We start from the raw sequence: 20,747 nt of genomic DNA on the forward strand, positions 1-20,747 counted from the left end.
CACCTGATATAGTAAACAGAAACTGAGAGAGAGAGAGAACAAAAAGGTTGTTTTCCTTGTGATAAGAGCTTTAGGATCTACTCTTAGCAACTTTCCAATATACCATATAGCAATGTTAACTGTAGTCATTATGTTGTACACTACATTCTCAGTACTTACTTATAACTGGAAGTCTGTACTTTCTGACCACCTTCAACCAGTTTTGTCACTGTTAACCACAAATCTGATTTCTTTCTTTTTTTTAAACATTTATTTATGTATTTGAGAGAAAGAGAGCATGGATGCACGCGCACATGGGAGGAGGGGGAGAGGGAGAGAATCCCAAGCAGACTCCCTGACAAGCATGGAGCCCAACACAGGGCTCGATATCATGACCCCAAGATCACAAGCCAAGCTGAAACCAAGAGTCAGATACTCAACCAACTGAGACACCCAGGCTCCCCCTGATTTCTTTCTATAACTGACATTTCCTAATATAAGTCATTTTAAATCCCCCCCAAAATGTAAAGCTTTGTTTGTCAAGAACTATGAAATACTGTTTAGATATAGGAAGTGATAGTTCATAAACTGTATTTGTTCAAATACATTTCAGATATAATTAATTTCTCCACAATACACAATGCTATTAAGACAAGTTCTAACAAAGAAAATGGGTGACTCAATATTATTATATACAGCCATTCTGATGTTTGAGTATTTAAGGCAGCAAACATTCTCCAACATGAAAGAACCCAAGAAATATAGAATCTAAAGCCCTCCTTAAACAAACAAAAACACTTAACAGTGAAATAAGTAAAAATCAGTAGCAATTATTGGATCCAACTAGATATAGGACTAAAGCCAAACAATGGGGGATGGCAGGGCATAGGAGTGGGAAGATGGCTGTACATCAGCAGGGAAAAATAATATAAGCAACAAAATTCAGGAGGTAGAGGGTAGAGCAGGAGAAGTTTAAGACAGACAATCACCTCATCTTTCAAGCAGGGAGTCAATTCAAACCATTAAATGATGATTCAGTTTCTCAATAATTTATTTAGTATATATATATATATATATATACATTTTTTAAGATTTTATTTATTTGACAGAGAGAGACACAGTGAGAAAGGGAACACAAGCAGGGAGAGTGGGGGAGGGAGAAGCAGGCCTCCCGCGGAGCAGGGAGCCCGATGTGGGGCTCGATCCCAGGACTCTGGGATCAGGACCTGAGCCAAAGGCAAACGCTTAACGACTGAGCCACCCAGGCGCCCCTATTTAGTATCTTTGACCTTAGATCTTTTTAGGACCTCTGAGCATGAAGAACACTATCTAAGATTCAGTAGTTCTTAGTTTTACTTCTATTTCATTTTTAAAATGTTTCATTCAAATAAAATTAAAGTTAATATTCAACTATTGATTCAAAACTTACATATTAAATATATTTCACACACTCAACTATTATATAATTTTTATGATTTCAGGTTAGTTTTATTTTCTTCTAATAAATTCAGATAAAAATAAAAATTTTAATCACAAAGATGTTCAGTATAATCTTAACCTTAAAAAATTCATTCTATTTTCTAGCCATCCATTCAGTCATTCACTAAATATACAGAGAATTATCTGAAATGTTAAGCAAATACTAACAACTACTTATTTCTGAGGGGTTTATTTTTTTTTTAAGATTTTATTTATTTTACAGAGAGAGAGAGAGAGCACAAGCAGGGGGAGTGGCAGGCAGAGGGAGGGGGGAAGCAGCCTCCCTGCTGAGCAGGGAGCCCAATGTGGGACTCGATCCCAGGACCCCGGGATCATGACCTGAGCCGAAGACAGACGCTTCACCGACTCAGCCACCCATGTGCCCCTTTCTGAGGGGCTTAGATTTGGGGTAATTTACTGCTTTATTCTACTTTTTTGGTATTATTTGGATTTTAAATGAGCATGTATTATATTTAAAAGCATAATACAGTTGTGGTTTTGTTTTTTGTTTTTTTAAAGATTTATTTATTTGACAGAGAGAGACACAGCAAGAGAGGGAACACAAGCATGGGTAGTGGGAGAGGGAGAAGCAGGCCTCCCGCTGAGCAGGGAGCCCAATGTGGGGCTCAATCCCAGGACCCTGATGTAGGGCTCGATCCCAGGACCCTGGGATCATAACCTCAGCTGAAGGCTTAACGACTGAGCCACTCAGGCGCCCCTTGTGTTTTGTTTTAATGAGAAAAACAACTGTTTGATCACTATTCCCCAGAGTTCCCCAGCTAGAGAGTCAGTCCACAATCAAAAGACTATTTTTCAGTATAGAAAATAAAACAAAACAAAAAAACAAAAAACCTCAATGCAGAAGTGCTGCCATTATCAACAAGAACACAAAACCTCAACAGAGGCTTTGAAGCTTTGAGTTTTCTCCCTTTGGGCTCAGTAGTACCTAAATGTGCAGACTTTATCATCAACAGATATATGGTATCTCCAAAAGAAGCCCCAACTCATACCTTTACAACAGGATGTCCCCCAGTAGATGCTTTTACTGCTCCTCGACTACCTTCAGTTTCATAATGGGCTCGATGATGAGTTTTAGGTTGCACTTCTATTTTCAGTTCACACTGTCCAAAATGAGTTGGTAAAGGCCAGTCCAGTGGAGGTAATGAAGATGTGCTATAAACAAAACACACAAAAAATGCATTTCACCATGCTATTATTGACAAGCAATGATTCAAATCACTTTGCTAGCCATCAACATTTCTTTCTTCCTGTGATCTCTTGAAGCAGAGTACTGCAAAACTTCACTTAATAAGTTATAACACTGGATATGATGGGTACTTAAGAAATAATTCTTTAACCTGAAGAATAAAATCAATTTCATTTACTTCTTGGTTTCCTGGATTTTTTTTTTAAAGGACAAGTTCTAACATTCTGTAAAACTATAACTGATTCTCAACTATGTGTACATAATTATAAAAACAAAACAATAATTTTAATTTTTTTAAGCAAAGATGTCCATCTGTGTATATGTATATCAATGTCTAAGGATCCAAACATCCCTGTATCTTACATAGACCTCCTTCATGATGTGTAGCTACAGAAGTTAGTCTGCTGTACATGCTGCTTCCCCACTTTCTCCCTATTGCTCTTTTCCCTGTCTCACTGAAATACTGCTTATAGTCAGCAGTATACTGCAATTTGAGGAACAAATTTAATTTCACTATACACCTGGCTGAAAAAAATATAAGGCCTATCACTGAAGCACTCTGTCAATTTTAGAGAAAATGTCAGTTGATCAATAAGATAATTTAAACAGATTAAAGGGATAGGGATACAGATTCATTCAGACATATTAACACTGAAAATGTGGGATTTAAAAAAGAAATAACTTATACATCTATAGGTCAAATATTAAAGGACCAAAGCTACAATGATTAATGTTAAAAATATCTTCTTAGTGACTGATGAAATAGGACTTTTAAGGTCTCTTCCACCTCTGAAATGCTATTATTCCTATCATTCATTTCTTTGAATGTCCCCAGCCCAGCTTTACTAACTACTGTGAAACACAAAGGTATTAACTTTTACTAGTCTGAAACAACTCAATTTCAACTCTCAGATGGTTTCCACACTGTTCCATAGACATAAGTAAACCCCTAAAAAGATTAAGATAATTTTCAGGAGTGTGCATGATAGGCTTAAAGGTGTCTTCAATACCGTAACTCCACATTTTGTTTTTCTAAAGATTTGGATCCAGAAATAAACATTCATACCAATGAAAAAACATTGAAAAAAAAAGTAAACAAACCCATGTAGACGATAAAAGTTGTCTTTTCTAATCAATTATAGACTAAATTGATTCTATAAAATAGGATTGTGGTAACTGATCAGTCATTTGGAAAATAAAGTTGTTACACTTTACTCCAGTCCTTAGCTAGACTCAAGATTCAAATATATATGTATAAATACAAACACTATGTTATATACATATATTATAAAACTAATAGGTAAATAAAAATTTTCTTAGAAATGTACAAGTTAGATTTTTGTTTATTTTTAATTATTTTAGACTGGGGTAAGGCTTTCAAATATAACACAAAATCCAAAAGCCATACGGCAAAAGACAAATTTGAATACATAAAATGTTAAAATTCCTCTACACTATAAAAAAGTCAAATTTATAAAGTCAAAAGACAAAAAATTGTGAAAAAACCTTGCCATAATATACAAACTTCATTTGTACAATAAGCTCTTAAAAATATAAAAAGCCTATTTGCAATTAGTTTTATTAGTAATTTAACTCATACTATAATCAAACCCTTTACAAGAAGCTTTTTTAGATAAGAAAATTCTTTCTAGGGATTCTTAAATGTAATTTACTATTATTTACAATTCATTATCTATATGCTTTTAAAATGCTAAGTCCAGCCTCTATAAAGGCCCTCTTAGGACTCAATGGAACATACATGCAGACTTTAACTGATTTGTCCAAAAGACACTGAAGAAGGGGGCGGGGAATGGCCAAACCATTCCATATAGACAACGTAGTCACACGCTGCCAATAACCCATAAGCATGAACAATGACCAGCAGCCATTTCCATCAACTCACCGAAATATTGGGGTGTGGCCAGGCTTTGGTTTGCTCCAGGTAAAAGGTGAAGGAACTGAAAGAAACTGGTCACCAGATGAATCTTTCTTTAAAGGATACTGAGATCCAAGGCCATCATCTATCGAAGTCTCCCGGGATGGTGATAAATTCCCTTGGTCATCTGAACAGAGCTCTAATTTTCCTGGTAGTACAGTAGCTTGATCTTCAGAAGTCTTCCTTGTTTTCAGAGGGATATCAGTCTCTACACAGTACTGAAATGGAAAAAGTGCAGGGCCAAGGCCTGATCCCCCCTGGACAGAAGCATTAAGCCAGGTATCTTCTGTTACACTTCCCCTGGGGGAGTGACCAGGAGAAGGAACAGGTGAGTGATGGGGTGAAAGGGACCCAGCATAACAAACCTCAGCACTGGAGTGCCGGCGTTTCCCACAGGGGGAAGTAGGTCTTGATGAGGGCCCTGAGGCTGGCCTGGGGCTCAGCCAATTCTCATCAGTGACACTAGATCTAGGAGAGTGACAAGGAGATTGCCTGGGTGACAAGGAGTGTCCAAGTCCATATTGTTGATGCCAGGACTCTTCCCCAGGGCAGCCTCCTGGTGAGCCACCAGGAGAAGTCAGAGGGGATCCGAGAGTAAATCGGGCGGCAGCTTCATTCAACTCCGAATCCACATCATCATAAATGTGTGAAAGAGATTCACAAGAAGATGCATCTGAGAACCAGCTTCTAGAAGATATACTGCTGGCAGGACTAGGACTAAGGGAAGACTCCCGGTAGGATGGCTCAAGAGGAAGATAGAGATGATCTCTAGAAGGCCTTTCCAAATACTCCCTTTCTGGGTCATTTATGTGTAGGTCATCTTCATGAGCATCTACTTCTTGATGACAGTTAGGAGAGATGGATGTAATTTGAATACTTGGGCACTCAAAAGGTTTGGGACCACCTAATGGGCTGTATTTAGATTCAGGAATCTCACAAGTTCCTTCATAGTTTTTGTGACCTTGGAGCTGAAACGATGGTGACAAAACAGAAGAGTGAGACGGTAATCCATGATGTGGTAAGCAAAGTGGTGAGTTTAAAGTAGATGGAGGTGGATCTACATTAAAGATGTAAATGGATGCACAATCATCTGGTTCAAGATCTATGGGGGGAAAGAAAAAAAAAAAGAAAAAAAATCAACAAAACAAGAAATTAGAAAATTTAGATGTATAAATTACTAGATGAGAAAGTAAATAATAATCTTGAGAGAAAAAAGTGGACACAAAATGTGTATCATTAGCTCCACTGAAGAGTGGTGTGTGTTTTGTTTATATTCAAATCCCTTCTCTGCCAACACCAACAATGTGGGGTTTTTTTCTTTTTTAAATTTTTAACGTAATCTCTACACCCAACATGGGGCTTCAACTCACAACCCTGAGATCAAGAGTTGCATGTTCTACTGAATGAGCCAGCCAGGCGCCCCAACGTGTATTTTTTAAAAAATATATCTGGTTATTTCTGCAGATACATGTTATTACATATTTGTATTTGTAATTATATGTGTAATTTTTCCTTTATTTCCATATTTTCTAAAATGAAAATCACAAAACATGTGAAAATAAATGCTTCTATTAAAGAAATAATCAGGGGCACCTGGGTGCTCAGTTGTTAAGCGTCTGCCTTCGGCTCAGGTCATGATCCCAGGGTCCTGGGATCGAGCCCCGCATCGGGCTCCCTGCTCAGCGGGAGGCCTGCTTCTCCCTCTCCCACTCCCCCTGCTTGTGTTCCCTCTCTCGCTGTCTCTCTCTCTCTAATATATAAATAAAATCTTTAAAAAAAAAGAAATCATATCCGTAATTCTAAAAAACATTCATAGAACTATAAAATGATACAATTCTATAAATTCAGCCTCATCTGGGGTCTGCAAGTTAAAATGGAATACAGAATAGAACAGTCTTTGAAATGTTTTTAGTTCATAAGCATACACAGTAAGTTTATTTAATTTTTTAAAAAATATTTTATTTATTTATTTGAGAGAGAGAATGAGATAGAGCATGAGAGGGGGGAGGGTCAGAGGGAGAAGCAGACTCCCTGCTGAGCCCGATGCGGGACTTGATCCTGAGACCCCAGGATCATGACCTGAGCCTCCAGGATCATGACCTGAGCCAAAGGCAGTCGCTTAACCAACTGAGCCACCCAGGCACCCTACACACTAAGTTTATTTTATTTATTTTTTTTTAAGATTTTATTTATTTATTTAATTGACAGAGAGAGAGAGAGAGAGAGAGAGAGAGCGCGCGTGAGAGGGAACACAAGCAGGGGGAGTGGGAGAGGGAGAAGCAGGCTTCTGGCTGAGCAGGGAGCCCGACGCAGGGCTCGATCCCAGGAGCCCGGGATCATGAAGGCAGTTGCTTAACCAACTGAGCCACCTAGGCGCCTCCACACTAAGTTTATTAATGAGAAGGATTACAGACTCAACTTAGGAGACCTAGATTCTAGTTTGCCTTTGCCATTATCTGTGAGCTCTCAGTAGTATCATTTAACCTCTCCAAGACCTCAATTTTCGTGTAGTAGTGCCAGAACTTTCCACTAAAGAATTTTTTTTTGAGAGACAGAGCGTGCACATATGCGTGCATGAATGGGGGAGGGGCAGAGGGAGAGGGAGAATCTCAAGCAGATTCCCCACTGAGCACTCAGCCTGCGGGGCGCAATCCCAGGATCCTAAAATCATGACCTAAGCCAAAATCAGATGCTTAACCGACTGACCTACCCAGGTGCCCCCAAGAAATTTTTATGATTAACAATAGTAGCTTTCTCTTTCAACAACATACCATCAAGAATTTCTATCTTTGGACATAGCAGACCAGTTTACAAGAGCCACATGATCCCACTGGATCCTTTACCTCAACTAGAAAATTACTCATTAGAGCTTTTAACCTATGATTGATTGTTAAAGTAAACCTCATAAGGGCAGAGCTTTTAAAATGCAACCCTTGCTGGATGGAATATTTAACACTAAACAAGTCCTGCCAGATTACCTACTGAGAGTATTTGCAGCAATAAGGGTATTTTGCAACTTTACTTTTAGAATGGAGTGATTATTACCCTTTTCAGAGAGACAGAAGTTTGAAGCACTAGCACAACGTGCTGGTTAACACCTTCACTTTTTCCGAAGAGATCATTGGGAAACCAAAAACAAAACTGTTCACAGATAGAACAGAGAGAAGCACAAACCTTTAGCCTCTTCTCAAAAGTACTCAAGGAGATCACATTATTTCATTACATTAGTACCCCTGGAAAATAACATATCTTTTAGAATCCTAGTGCTGCTATCATTAACCAGTATCCCATAATTTAACTATCTCCATAAATTCTAGATTTTGGAACTTTAAAGATGATCTATGGTTAGTGACCACATTCAGTAAAGAGTTTTTACATGTATTAAAACAAACAAAAATAAAACCCTATGTTTAATTAAACCCTGGCTCTGCCATTCCATAGCTGTACAAACTTGGACAAGTTATTTAACTAGCTTGGGGAACCTCAGTTTTCTGAGGCAGTTTTTTTCTATAAAACTGTCAGGAGGTGAGCAGGATATCAAGTGAAACACACACAACCATTTTAAAACAAGCAACCTAATAGAACAATTAATATTTAGCAAGAACTCACTACATGTTAATTACCTTGTCTTTCCCTTTTTAAAATTTAACATTGGTATATTATACTTTATTATTATTTTTTAGCTCTGTAGTATTTCTTAATAAACTGTAACACCTTTTTAAGTACACCACTCACTCCACACTCTCACTCCACTTACTGAATCAAGATAAGTAGGAAGGTCAGAGCTCCAAAGAAGAAAACTGCTATTTGACAGTGACAAAAGCTGGGAAAAAACTTTTAAAAATAAACTTGTGGTAAGCATAGCATAATGTATAGAGATAATGAATCATTACGTTGTACACCTGAAACTAATTTAATATTGTGTGTCAACTATACTCAAATAAAAATTAACTGAACAACAAAAATAAGAGGTTTGGGGAAAACAGTGAGTCACTTCTAATGGGTATTGGGTTTCTTTCTGGAGTGATGAAATTTTTTCCCCCATTTTTATTGTTATGTTAATCACCATACATTACATCATTAGTTTTTGATGTAGTGTTCCATGATTCATTGTTTGTGCATAACACCCAGTGCTCCATGCAGAATGTGCCCTCCTTAATACCCACCACCAGGCTAACCCATCCCCCCCATCCCCTCCCCCCCAAATTTTTTTTTAAGATTTTATTTATTTACTTGACAGAGAGAGAGAACGAGAGCACAAGCAGGGGGAGCAGCAGAGGGAGAGGGAGAAGCAGGCTCTCTGCTCGGGGCTTGATCCCAGAACCCTGGGATCATGATGAGCCGAAGGCAGACGCTTAACTAACTGAGCCACCCAGGCAACCCTGGAGTGATAAAAATGTTCTAATATTGACTGTGGTAATGGTTACCCTACTCTGTAAATATACTAAAAACAATGAATGGTATGCTTTAAATGGGTGAATTGTATGGTATGTGAATTACTTCCTAATAAAGCAGTTATGAAAATACATATAGAACATATATTATCAAAAAAAGAACACATATTATCTATATTTTATCACAATTAAAACTTTTTTAGAAATTAAAAACATGTTTCTTATCTAAGGAAATCATAAACAAATGCTATCACCTAACACTTAACTAATATTTAACATTTTCATATATATCTTTGTCTACATGGGTGTATTTTTTATATAGCTGTGGATCACAGTACTTTGGAGGTTTTTTCCTAATCTTTCATTGAAGTACAAGATACATCATAAAAGTGCAGACATCATGTAGAGCTTGATAAACTGTCACAAAGAGACATACCTTGTAATGGTATCTTTTTTTTTTTTTTTTAAGGTTTTATTTATTTGAGAAAGAGACAGCCCTAGCAGGGGCAGGAGGGAGAGGAAGCAGCAGACTCCCCACTGAGCAGGGAGCCCAACATGGCAGGACCCCGATCATGACCTGAGCCAAAGACAGACACTTTTTTTTTAAAAAGATTTTATTTATTCATTTGAGAGCGAGAGAGAGAGAACACAAGCAGGGGGAGAGGCAGAGGGAGAGGGAGAAGCAGGCTCCCTGCTGAGCTGGGAGCCCAATGTGGGGCTTGATCCCAGGACCTGGAGATCATGACCTGAGCCAAAGGCAGAGGCTTAACCATCTGAGCCACCCGGGCACCCCCGAAGACAAGACACTTAACTGACTGAGCCACTGAGGTGCCCCTGTTAACAGTATCCTTAAAAAAAAAAAAAAAAAAATCCCAAAAGCCCCCACTTTAGCTAGCTTCCAAAGTCATTAGGTCTCCACCAAGAGTAACCACTATACTGACTTCTAATAGCCTAGCTTTGTTTTGCCTGTATAACATACAACTTGTCTTTCAATGTTTTTTGTATTTAACTCAGGCTTATAAAAAGTTCCTAAGCAATTTTCAAGGCCATGTCTTAAAAGGTCAAGAGTCAATGATCATAGCTATTTCCTGTTACTTTGATAAATAATACAGCTTTGAACAGCTCTATACATACAGCTTTTTCTCTTTTGAATCCCTCTCCAAGAATAAATACCTAAAGATGGAGTTACTAAATCACAGGGTACCCATTCTTAGCACTTCTACTATGAAGAGACATTTGTTTCAAAAGACTTGTTTTAATATGCAACATGGGAAGGACATGAATATCAGTTTTACTTTAGTTTCTCCAACCAGGATGTTATTTTTTTTTTAATTTTCATGTAATTAGAGTAAAAATGGTTCTGTATGAAATACAATGTTTCTAGGCTGCAAAAAACAGAAAATCCATTTGAAAGTAGCTGAAGGGAGGGAGGGTATTTTCCAACATAACAAGAGGTCCAAAGGTAAGGCAGTTCCAGAACTGGTTGTTTCATCAGTTCAACAAGGTCACTGATAAATCAATTTATTTCTATATTTCTATTTTGCCACTTTTTGGGGTGCTAACTTTGTGCTGTTCACCTTCAACCACATATGTGTATTTTGTCCTAAACCAGAAGCAACGTGATCATTCAACAAATTTTTTTAAAGATTTTATTTACTGGGGCTCCTGGGTGGCTCAATCGTTAAGCGTCTGCCTTTGGCTCAGGTCATTGACGCCAAGGTCCTGGGATCAGGCCCGGCATCCGGCTCCCTGCTCAGCGGGAGCCTGCTTCTCCCTCTCCCCCTCCCCCTGCTTGTATTCCCTCTCTAGCTGTCTCCCTCTGTGTCAAATAAATAAATAAAATCTTAAAAAAAAAAAGCTTTTATTTATTTTGTCAAAGAGAGAGAGAGAAAACACGAGCACAAGCAGGGGGGACGGAAGGCAGAGAGAGAAGCAGGCTCCCTGCCCAACAAGGAGCCAGAATGTGGACTTGATCCCTAGACCCTGTAATCATGACCTGAGCCGAAGATAAACGCTTAACCAATCGAGCCACCCCGGCATCCCTAAAAAATATATATTTTTTAAAATATTTTATTTTTATTTATTTGACAGAGACAGACACAGCGAGAGAGGGAACACAAGCAGAGGGGGTGGGAGAGGGAGAAGCAGGCCTCCCCCCGAGCAGGGAGCCCGATGTGGGGCTCGATCCCAGGACCCTGGGATCATAACCCGAGCTGAAGGCAGACGCTTAACGACTGAGCCACCCTAAAAAGTATTTTTTGAGTAGCTGCTATGTAACAGGCATGTTCTAGACACTGAAAACACAAGAGTAAACAAAACAAAGCCCCATCCTCACAGAGCTTCCATTCTACGGCGAAATAAAAGAAAACGTCATTAAAATGGAGCCTGGAGGCCAGCAGGGGGAGCTCTCACACCCTCCAAGTCTCCCTCAATTGCAGCCGGAACAGGAAGAGATGAACACGGCACGTGAACACCAGTTTACCACCCCAAGAAAGAGGAAAAGTTTTTCTCCTCCCCCAGGCAACAGCCCAGCCAATGAGAGACTGTCACAACTTAGCCAAAGAAAAGCCACTATACTTTGAGCTCCAAGTAATGCCAATGGACTTTTTGATTAAAACAGTCCAACTCCTCCACTTTCCTCCATAAAAGAGCTTTCTATTCTTTTGTTCTCAGATTTGCCTATGGGGTTTTGCCATAGCTTGCTTGTCTCAAATCACAATTTTCTGCTATTCCAAATAAACCCATTTTAGCTGGTAAAATAAACTGACAGTTATCTTTAAGGTTAACACCAGTAACACTTCAGGTAGTAATACTTGCTGTAAGGAAAAATAAAATAGGGGAAGGGGAACAGAAGTGAAAGAAGGAGCAAAGGAAGGAAAGGATTTTCTCCAATATCTGAGGAGATACCAAAAGGATAAGAGGAACTGAACTATACAGAAATCTATGGGGGAAACACTGCAGGTAGAGGAAATAGTGAGTGCAAAGTCCTAAAGACATAGAATTTTTGGATTTTATGAGAAAAAGCAAGAAGGCCAATGGGAAAAGAACTGAGTGAGGTATGGGTAGAGTAAGGGCTGGGGGTAAAAGGACACTGGCTAGTAAAGTTAAGGCTTCACAGACCATTAGAACAACTGATTTTTATTATGAGATGAGAAACCACTGGAGGATTGTAAGCAAAGGAGTGTCATAACCTGATATATAATAACCTGACATATATTTAAGAGACTATTGTAATAACCTAGGTACAAAATAATGGAGCATAGGACCTGGGTGGTGGTAGGTTGTAAAAGTAGAAAGAGCAGTAAGAAATGAGGTGGGTTTTTTTGTTTTGTTTGTAAGGTAAAGCTGACAGAACTTGGGACTGGATGTGAGAAACACAGGAGAGTCAAGGATGACCCCAAGGTTTGGGGGCTGAACTATTATACGAACAGTATTTTTAATTACTGAAATAAAGAAAGAGAAATTTGGGAGATAGGAAATCAAAAATTCTACTTTGGACATATGAAATGTGAGATGCCAATAAGCTCTCCAAGTTGAAATATCAAGTAGAGAGTTTTATATAAAGTCTCAGGTTTACCCATGGATTTGGGAGTCATTAATGCACAGATAATATTTAAGGCTATTAAGACCAGAACAGAGAGGGGTGCCTGGGTGGCTCAGTAGGTTAAGCTCAGGTCATGATCCCGGAATCCTGGGATCAAGCACCACATTGGGCTCCCTGCTCAGCGGGAAGTCTGTTTCTCCCTGTGACCCTACCCCCTCTCATGCGCTCTCAAATAAAATTTGGGAAAAAAAAAAAAAAAAGACCAAAACAGAGGACAAAGGAGTAAGTGCAGATGGAGAAGAAAGCAGGCAAGTGAGGCATAGGAGATTCCAAAGTTTAGGGATCAAGAAGACAAAGAAAAATGAGGAAAGAGAAGGGACAGTCACTGAAATGGAAGAAAATCCAAAAAAGTGTGACTCCCAGAAACCAAGTGCTCATTTATTCAACTATTTATAATGTCATTACTATTTTCTAGGAACTGTTCCAGATGCTACGTATATAAATAGTAAATAAGTAAATATATAAATAGTAAATAAGACATGCATGGTCCCTGCCCTCATGAAGTATACAGTCTCAGGGGAGACCGACAAAAACACAAATTAAACATTGTAACTACTACTAAACGGTAGAAATTTAAGAGACTAAAGAAGGAACCTACTTTACAGAGAGTACAGGGACAGCCTACTGCCTTTTTGAGAAGGTGGCATATAAGCTAAAACCTGAAAGATGAATAGGAACCAGCAAACAATGAAAATGAGGTGAGTGTGGGCAGGCTTAGGTAGAGAAGGCAATAGCTCCAACACAAGGGGATGGTATAAGCAGTCAGTTAAGACCTTGCTTTCTTTGAGGAAGTGAAAGGCTCAATATGTGGCTAGAGCCAACAACAGAAGAGGGAGAACTGAAAAGAAGCAAACCTAGAAAGATCATGGTAATGTGTGAATTTTATTCTAACAATAAAAGAAACCATTAAGAGAGTTTTAAAAGGAGAGAGACATGATCTCTATTTTGAGAATAACTTTGACTACTACATATCTAATACCTAGTAAATCCCTGATGCTTATTAAGTCTATAGTAATGTATTTGTTAAAGTTGTCGTAAATGTCTTATAGCACCAGAGATCTGAATACAAAATTTGGGAGAGTGATGTTTTATCTTCTTCCACAGCGTCACCAAAGCCCAAGTGCTGGAAATGATATGAGCAGCTACTACAATCTCTCTATAATAAAGAGTTCTAGGGGCGCCTGGGTGGCTCAGTCGGTTAAGCGTCTGCCTTCGGCTCAGGTCATGATCCCAGGGTCCTGGGATCAAGCCCCACATCGGTCTCCCTGCTCAGCGGAAAGCCTGCTTCTCCCTCTGCCTCTCCGCTGGCTTGTGCTCTCTCTCTCTCAAACAAATAAATAAAATCTTTAACAAATAAATAAATAAAATAAATAGTTCTACCTCCAGATTTCCAACTCTACAGTTCTCAAATTCATGCTCCTTCAGAAACTTGACATTCTCAAGACTTAATTGCAATTGCTCTATGTTCCTTGAGCCACTAGGAGGTCACACAGAGGCATGCAGTAATCTGTAAATGTCTTAAACACCGGAGAGCAAGGGTTGGCAAAATATAGCCCATGGGCCAAACCTGGTCTCTACCTGTTTCTGTATAGCCTACAAGCTAAGAAAAATTTCAAATGGTTGGAAAAAAAAAATCAAGTAATACTGTTACATGGCACAAAATGATGTTAAATTCAACTTATGGTGTCCACAAATAAAGTTTTACTGGAACACATCCATATCGATTTGTTTATGTATGATCTATGGTTACTCTCACACAAGAGTAGAGCTGAGCAGCTGTGATTATGAGATAACTGTTTCCCATTGGTACTTGGTCCACTAACAAACCGCAGTGACCCAGTTTTAGCTGGACATAATTCTGAATGCAATGCATATTGACATACTGCAACAATATTTTAAATTTACCAGTACACACCTATCAAATCAAAACAGGACAGAGAAAAGTAGACTTCCAATCTAAGTCACACTTCCAGGGCACACTGACTGGAGTGTGGGTTATTTTGCTATCAAATTAAATGGCATTTTATGTTTACCATCAGTGACATTATGGTTGTGCTATAATACCCTATACATCAGCAATACCGCAGTAAATTCATCACAACAGCCCAACTCACAGGAAAATAAAATTTAGAAAAAACAAAAAAACCAGAATACCTTATCATAGCAGGATTTCTTTACCAAAAAAAAAAAGAATAAAAATGAGGTTGCAACCAAAGAAAGCTTCTGAATCGCTCATTTGTTAGCCAAGCATCTTCTAATGGTGAATTATTTAAATTGTTTGATTGCAGGGGCGCCTGGGTGGCTCAGTCGTTAAGCGTCTGCCTTCCACTCAGGTCATGATCCCAGGGTCTTGGGATTGAGCCCCTCATTGGGCTCCCTGCTCCGCGGGAAGCCTGCTTCTCCCCCTCCCACTCTCTCTGCTTGTGTTCCCTCTCTCGCTGTGTCTCTCTCTCAAATAAATAAATAAAATCTTTAAAAATAAATTGTTTGATTGCAGCAAGTGAAGAAACTTGCTCAGAGAAAATAAACTTGTATTAGCCTTTCAGCAAGCATGGCTGATTGAAAAATTGAGGACACTGGTAACAACATCAACAGGCAATTACAAAACAGGGCAAATGGTTTCAAGTGGTTTTCCTTGGCTCCTGATGTATAACAAGATGTTACAGATTATGTTCAATTACTATTTAAGAGTCAAGGTGAAATTTAAAGTAACTAAAGAATTAGCCTCTATGAATAGTCAGCATGCAACAACTTCAGGCAAGAACATTTTTTAAAAGGTTGAGAAAACAATAGTTTAGTACAATCTAAATGGACGCTGTTAAGATGTATTATAACTGGTGCTGGTAAAAATATGAGAATACTATGATAATAATATGATCAACTGTACACCACCAAATTAGACAATCTACAAGAAATGAGCAAATTCTTACAAACACATAAAATTACCAAAATTGACTCAGAATAGGAAAATCTCAATAGACATACATCAAGTAGAGATTCAATCAGTAGCCAAAAAATCTAACAAGAAAAAGTCCAAAACTAAACGGCTTCACTGGTGAATTCTACCTAACACTGAGAGAATATTCCCTGAGGCCTGTATTACCGATACCAAAGCAAGACAAAGAAACAAGACTACTACAGACAGATATCCCTTATGAATATAGACACAAAAATCCTCAACAAAATAACAGCAAACCAAATGGGTTTTTAAATTTTATTTATTTATTTATTTGATAGAGACACAGCGAGAGAGAGAACACAAGCAGGTGGAGTGGGAGAGGGAGAAGCAAGCTTCCCGCGGAGCAGGGAGCCCAATGAGGGGCTCAATCCCAGGACCCTGGGATCATGACCTGAGCCCAAGGCAGACGCCCAACGACTGTGCCACCCAGGCGCCCCCCAAGACAGAGATAGCGACAGAGAGCACAAGCGGGATGAGAGGGAGAAGCAGCTCAGACTCCTAGACAGATTCTAATATTCTTTCCCATTTCTTATTTTTCTCTTTGCTTAACTCTTTGGAGAATTTCTTCAGCTTTATCTTCCAGTTCTTCTTTGAGCCTTCCATTATTTTAATTTCTAGGGGCTATTTGATTTTTTTTTTAAGAGAGAGAGCATGGATGCACATGGGGGAGGAAGGGGCAGAAGAAGAGAAAGAATCCATGCAGGGATTGATCTCACGACCCTGAGGTCGTGACCTGAGCCGAAATCAAGAGTCTGACACTCTTCCGAATGAGCTACCCAGGCAGGCTTCATTTATAAAAGCACATGTTCTTGTTTCAAGGTTACAATATCTTGTTTTTTTTCTCTGAGGTTATTGAGGGTAGGTTTTGTTTTTATTTTTGAGGTTTCCATCTTGCTGCACAGCCTTTTCCCTCCACTTCTCTTTTTGTCTCTAAGGTTGAAGCTTTTCTCAGATGTTCAATGATCTGTGGCTATCTGTTTATTTTTTAAAAATGAGGCACCAAAGCCTTAATGGCAGTTATGTGATCACAATTGGCACTTGCTAACTTGTAGGCTTCACTGAGGAGTTTTACTAGGTTACCTTGTGATGTCATTAACTATAGGTCTTTTAGGCTAATCAGATTTCCAAAAGAACAATCTCTTCTATTGCTAGTATTGTGAGCCAAGGGAGAGAAGAGTATTGGGGGTTTTAATATGCAAGTTTTAGAGACACTTTAATTTTGTCAACTGTTTTCAGTATGGTTAGCCTGGTTCTTAGTTGTCCTGTTTAACCTCTTTAGAAAATCTCCAGTGTTCTGCCCAGAGAGATGGTCATCCAGTAGTGTGAAGTGAGGCAGTATGGGAAATTGGGAAGGTTAGTGTCTCATTAAACAAACGTTGTGCCAATCTTGTTTTCATTTTTGCCTTCACCAAAAGTACCTGGTAGTTGATTTCCTGAGTGTTTGGAGTTCTTCGCTGGAAATTAGTTTTCACAGTTTTCAAATGCTAAATCAGTTACCATGTGTCCTGCATTGCACCTTCTAAAAGTTTTATTGCCATGGCTTCATCTTCTGTGCTTTTTGTTGTGAGTTTACACCCATAGAAAATATCCTTTTACAATCATTTAGTGGAAACTGAGTGGGGAATGGGCAAATGTATGTCTTCAGTCCTCTTTCTGGAAGTTCTTTCAATTTGTTTGTTTTTATTGAGGTAAAATTTACACAACATGCAATTAACCATTTTAAAGTATACAATTTACTATTTTAAAGTATACAATTAAGTGGTATTTAGTATATTTACAATGTTGTGCAACCGACAGCTCTCTTTAGTTTCAAAACTTTTTCATCACCCCTTAAAAACACCCTATACCCGTTAAGAAATCACTCCCCATTTCCTTCTCCCCGCATCCTCTGGTCACCTCTAATCTTTCTGTCTCTGTTTTGCCTATTCTAGACACATCATATAAAAGGCATCATTAAATATGTGATCTTTTTTTAATCTGGCTTCTTTCCCTTACTGTAATGTTTTCCATGTTAATGGAGGTTACAGCATCTTTGAATACTTTGCTTCTTTTTATGGCTTCCATTGTTTGTATGCACCATAATTTGCTTCCCCATTCATCCACTGATGGGCATTTGGATTGTTTCTAGCTTTTGCCTATTAATGAATAATGTGCTGTAAACATTTGTTTATAGGCTTCTATGAAGACAGTATACTTGCATTCTCTTGGGTATAAACCTAGAGGGGGCTTTGCAAGGTCTTATGCTAATTCTGTGTTTAACTTTTTTGAGGCATAGTCAAACTGTTTTTCCACAATAACTACTTTCCCATTTCTTATTTTTCTCTTTGCTTAACTCTTTGGAGAATTTCTTCAGCTTTATCTTCCAGTTCTTCATTTGAGCCTTTGAGCCTTGGATTTGGCAAAAGATTCTTAGATTTGATATTAAAAGCAGGAGCAACAAAAGAAAAATTGGATGAAATGGATTTCATAAAAATTAACTTTTGTTTGGGCGCCTGGGTGGCTCAGTCAGTGCCAAAAAATGAAAAACCATTTTTCATTGCCACCACTTATATATGAGGGTTCCCATTTCTCCACATTCTCATCATTTATTATTATTATTATTTTTTTTTTTTTTTAATTAAAGCCACCCTGGGGTGCATGGGTGGCTCAGTTGTTAAGCATCGGACTCTTGATTTCCGCTCAGGTCATGATCTCAGGGTCATAAGAAAGAAAGAGCTCCATGTCGGGCTCTGCACTTAGCAGGGAGTCTGCTTGAGATTCTCTCTCCCTCTCCCTCTGCTTTCTGCCCCAAATAAATAAAATCTTAGGGGAAAAAAAAAAAAACCCAAGTGGGTATGAAATGGTATCTCATTGTGGTTCTGATTTACATTTCTTTAATGACCAATACTGAACGTCTTTTTTTATCTTTATTTTTATTTAAAAACATTTATATATGGGGCACCTCGGTGGCTCAGTCGTTAAGCGTCTGCCTTTGGCTCAGGTCATGATCCCAGAGTCCTGGGATCGCACCCCACATCGGGCTCCCTGCTCAGCAGGAAGTCTGCTTCTCCCTCTCCCACTCCCCCTGCTTGTGTTCCCTCTCTCGCTGTGTCTCTCTCTGTCAAATAAATAAATAAAATCTTAAGAAAAAATATTTATGTATGTATGTATGTATGTATGTATGTAGGCAGGCTCCATGCCCAGTGTAGAGCCCGATGTGGGGTCTGAACCCACAATCCTGAGATCAAAACCTGAGCCAAGATCAAGAGTCAGTCGCTCAACCGACTGAGCTACCCAGGTGCCCCTTAAACATCTTTTCTTGTGGGTGCCTGGGTGGCTCAGTTGGTTAAGCGACTGCCTTCGGCTCAGGTCATGATCCTGGAGTCCCGGGATCGAGTCCCACATCGGGCTCCCTGCTCAGCGGGGAGTCTGCTTCTCCCTCTGACCTTCTTCCCTCTCGTGCTCTCTATCTCTCATCTCTCTTTCTCTGAAATAAATAAATAAAATCTTTTAAAAAAAAAAAACATCTTTTCTTGTGCTTGCTGGCAATTTATATATCTTCTTTGGAGAAATGTCTATTCAGTTCCTTTGCCCATTTTTAAAATTGGGTTGTCTTTTTGTTTTTGAACTGTAAGAGTTCTTTATATATTCTGGATACTCAAACTCTTATCAGACATATGATTTGCAAATACTTTCTTCCATTTCCTGGGTTTTTTTTTTCTTTCTCAATTCTCAGATTTTTTTCTTTTTTAATAGAGGAAATCAACTTTCTGAAGGGAAAATGTCATCATTACAGAGAATCATTTGCAAAGGTGTTTGCTGAATGGCATTTTTCAAGAACTATTTTTAAATATTTATTTTTAAATTTTTATTATTGAAAGTATAATTGATACAATGTTATATTAATTTCAGGTGTATAACAGTGATTCCACAATCCTTTACATTATGTAATCTTCATCACATTAAGTGTAGTTACCATCTGTCACTAAACAATGTTATTAGAGTATTATTTATTAACTGCATTCCCTATGTTGTACTTTTCATCCTCGTGACCTATTTATTTTATAAGGAAGGTTGTACCTCTTAAACCCCTGCATCTATCTTGCCCATCCTCCTACTGTCTCTCTTCTGGCAACCACCAGTTTGTTTTCTGTATTTATGAGTCTGTTTCTGTTTTGTTTTGTTTTTTGTTAGTTTGTTTTTTAAGTTTTACATATGAGTGAAATCATATGGTATTTGTCTTTCTCTTTTTTCACTGAGCATACTCCCCTCTACGTCCATGCATGTTGTTACAGGTGGCAAGATTTCATTCTTTTCATTTCATATTTTTTTAATTTTATTTACTTATTTGATAGCGAGCAAGTGAGAGAGAAAGCACGAGAGAGAGGAGGGTCAGAGGGAGAAGTAGGCTCCCCGCTGAGCAGGGAGCCCGATGTGGGACTCGATCCCGGGACTCCAGGATCATGACCTGAGCCGAAGGCAGTCGCTTAACCAACTGAGCCACCCAGGCACCCACAAGAAAAGATGTTTAAGGGGCACCTGGGTAGCTCAGTCGGTTGAGCGACTGACTCTTGATCTTGGCTCAGGTTTTGATCTCAGGATTGTGGGTTCAGACCCCACGTCGGGCTCTACACTGGGCATGGAGCCTGCCTACATACATACATACATACATACATACATAAATATTTTTTCTTAAGATTTTATTTATTTATTTGACAGAGAGAGACACAGCGAGAGAGGGAACACAAGCAGGGGGAGTGGGAGAGGGAGAAGCAGACTTCCTGCTGAGCAGGGAGCCCGATGTGGGGTGCGATCCCAGGACTCTGGGATCATGACCTGAGCTGAAGGCAGAAGCTTAACCAACTGAGCCACCCAGGCGCCCCAAGATTTCATTCTTTTTTATGGCTGAGTAAGGATTGTCCTTATTTTCTTTATAGTATCTTTTGATGCACAAAAGTTAATTTTTTATTTTTTTTAACATTTTATTTATTTAATTGAGAGAGAGACAGAGAAAGTGAGAGAGAGCACAAGTGGGGTGAGGGGCAGAGGGGGAAGCAGACTCCCCGCCAAGCAGAGAGCCCAATGTGGGGCTCGATCCCAGGACCCTAGGATCATGACCCGAGCCGAAGGCAGACGCTTAACTGACTGAGCCACCCAGGCGCCCAAACAAAAGTTAATTTTTATGAAATCCATTTCATCCAATTTTTCTT

The 20,747-nt window shown here is 38.9% G+C and overlaps 1 protein-coding gene across 5 annotated transcripts in view; it reads right to left on the reverse strand.

Annotated features, from left to right (window-relative positions):
* The window catches only part of NFATC3 (nuclear factor of activated T cells 3), a 130,379-nt gene that overhangs the window by 80,385 nt on the left and 29,247 nt on the right, over nt 1-20,747 (reverse strand). For all 5 annotated transcript variants that reach the window (XR_003211606.2, XM_025889018.2, XM_025889016.2 and 2 more), the window contains exons 2-3: nt 4,569-5,703; nt 2,469-2,631 (exon numbers count right to left, since the gene is read on the reverse strand). Coding sequence is in view for 4 of the 5 variants with exons in the window: in XM_025889018.2 (XP_025744803.1) it covers nt 2,469-2,631; nt 4,569-5,703 (1,298 nt within the window). In the remaining variant the exon portion in view is untranslated. The remainder of the gene's footprint in view (nt 1-2,468; nt 2,632-4,568; nt 5,704-20,747) is intronic.

The sequence above is a fragment of the Callorhinus ursinus genome, unplaced genomic scaffold, assembly GCF_003265705.2.
Source record: "Callorhinus ursinus isolate GAN/ISIS: 27379988/994484 unplaced genomic scaffold, GSC_fseal_2.0 scaffold37, whole genome shotgun sequence".
In the NCBI taxonomy this organism is placed as follows: domain Eukaryota; kingdom Metazoa; phylum Chordata; class Mammalia; order Carnivora; family Otariidae; genus Callorhinus; species Callorhinus ursinus.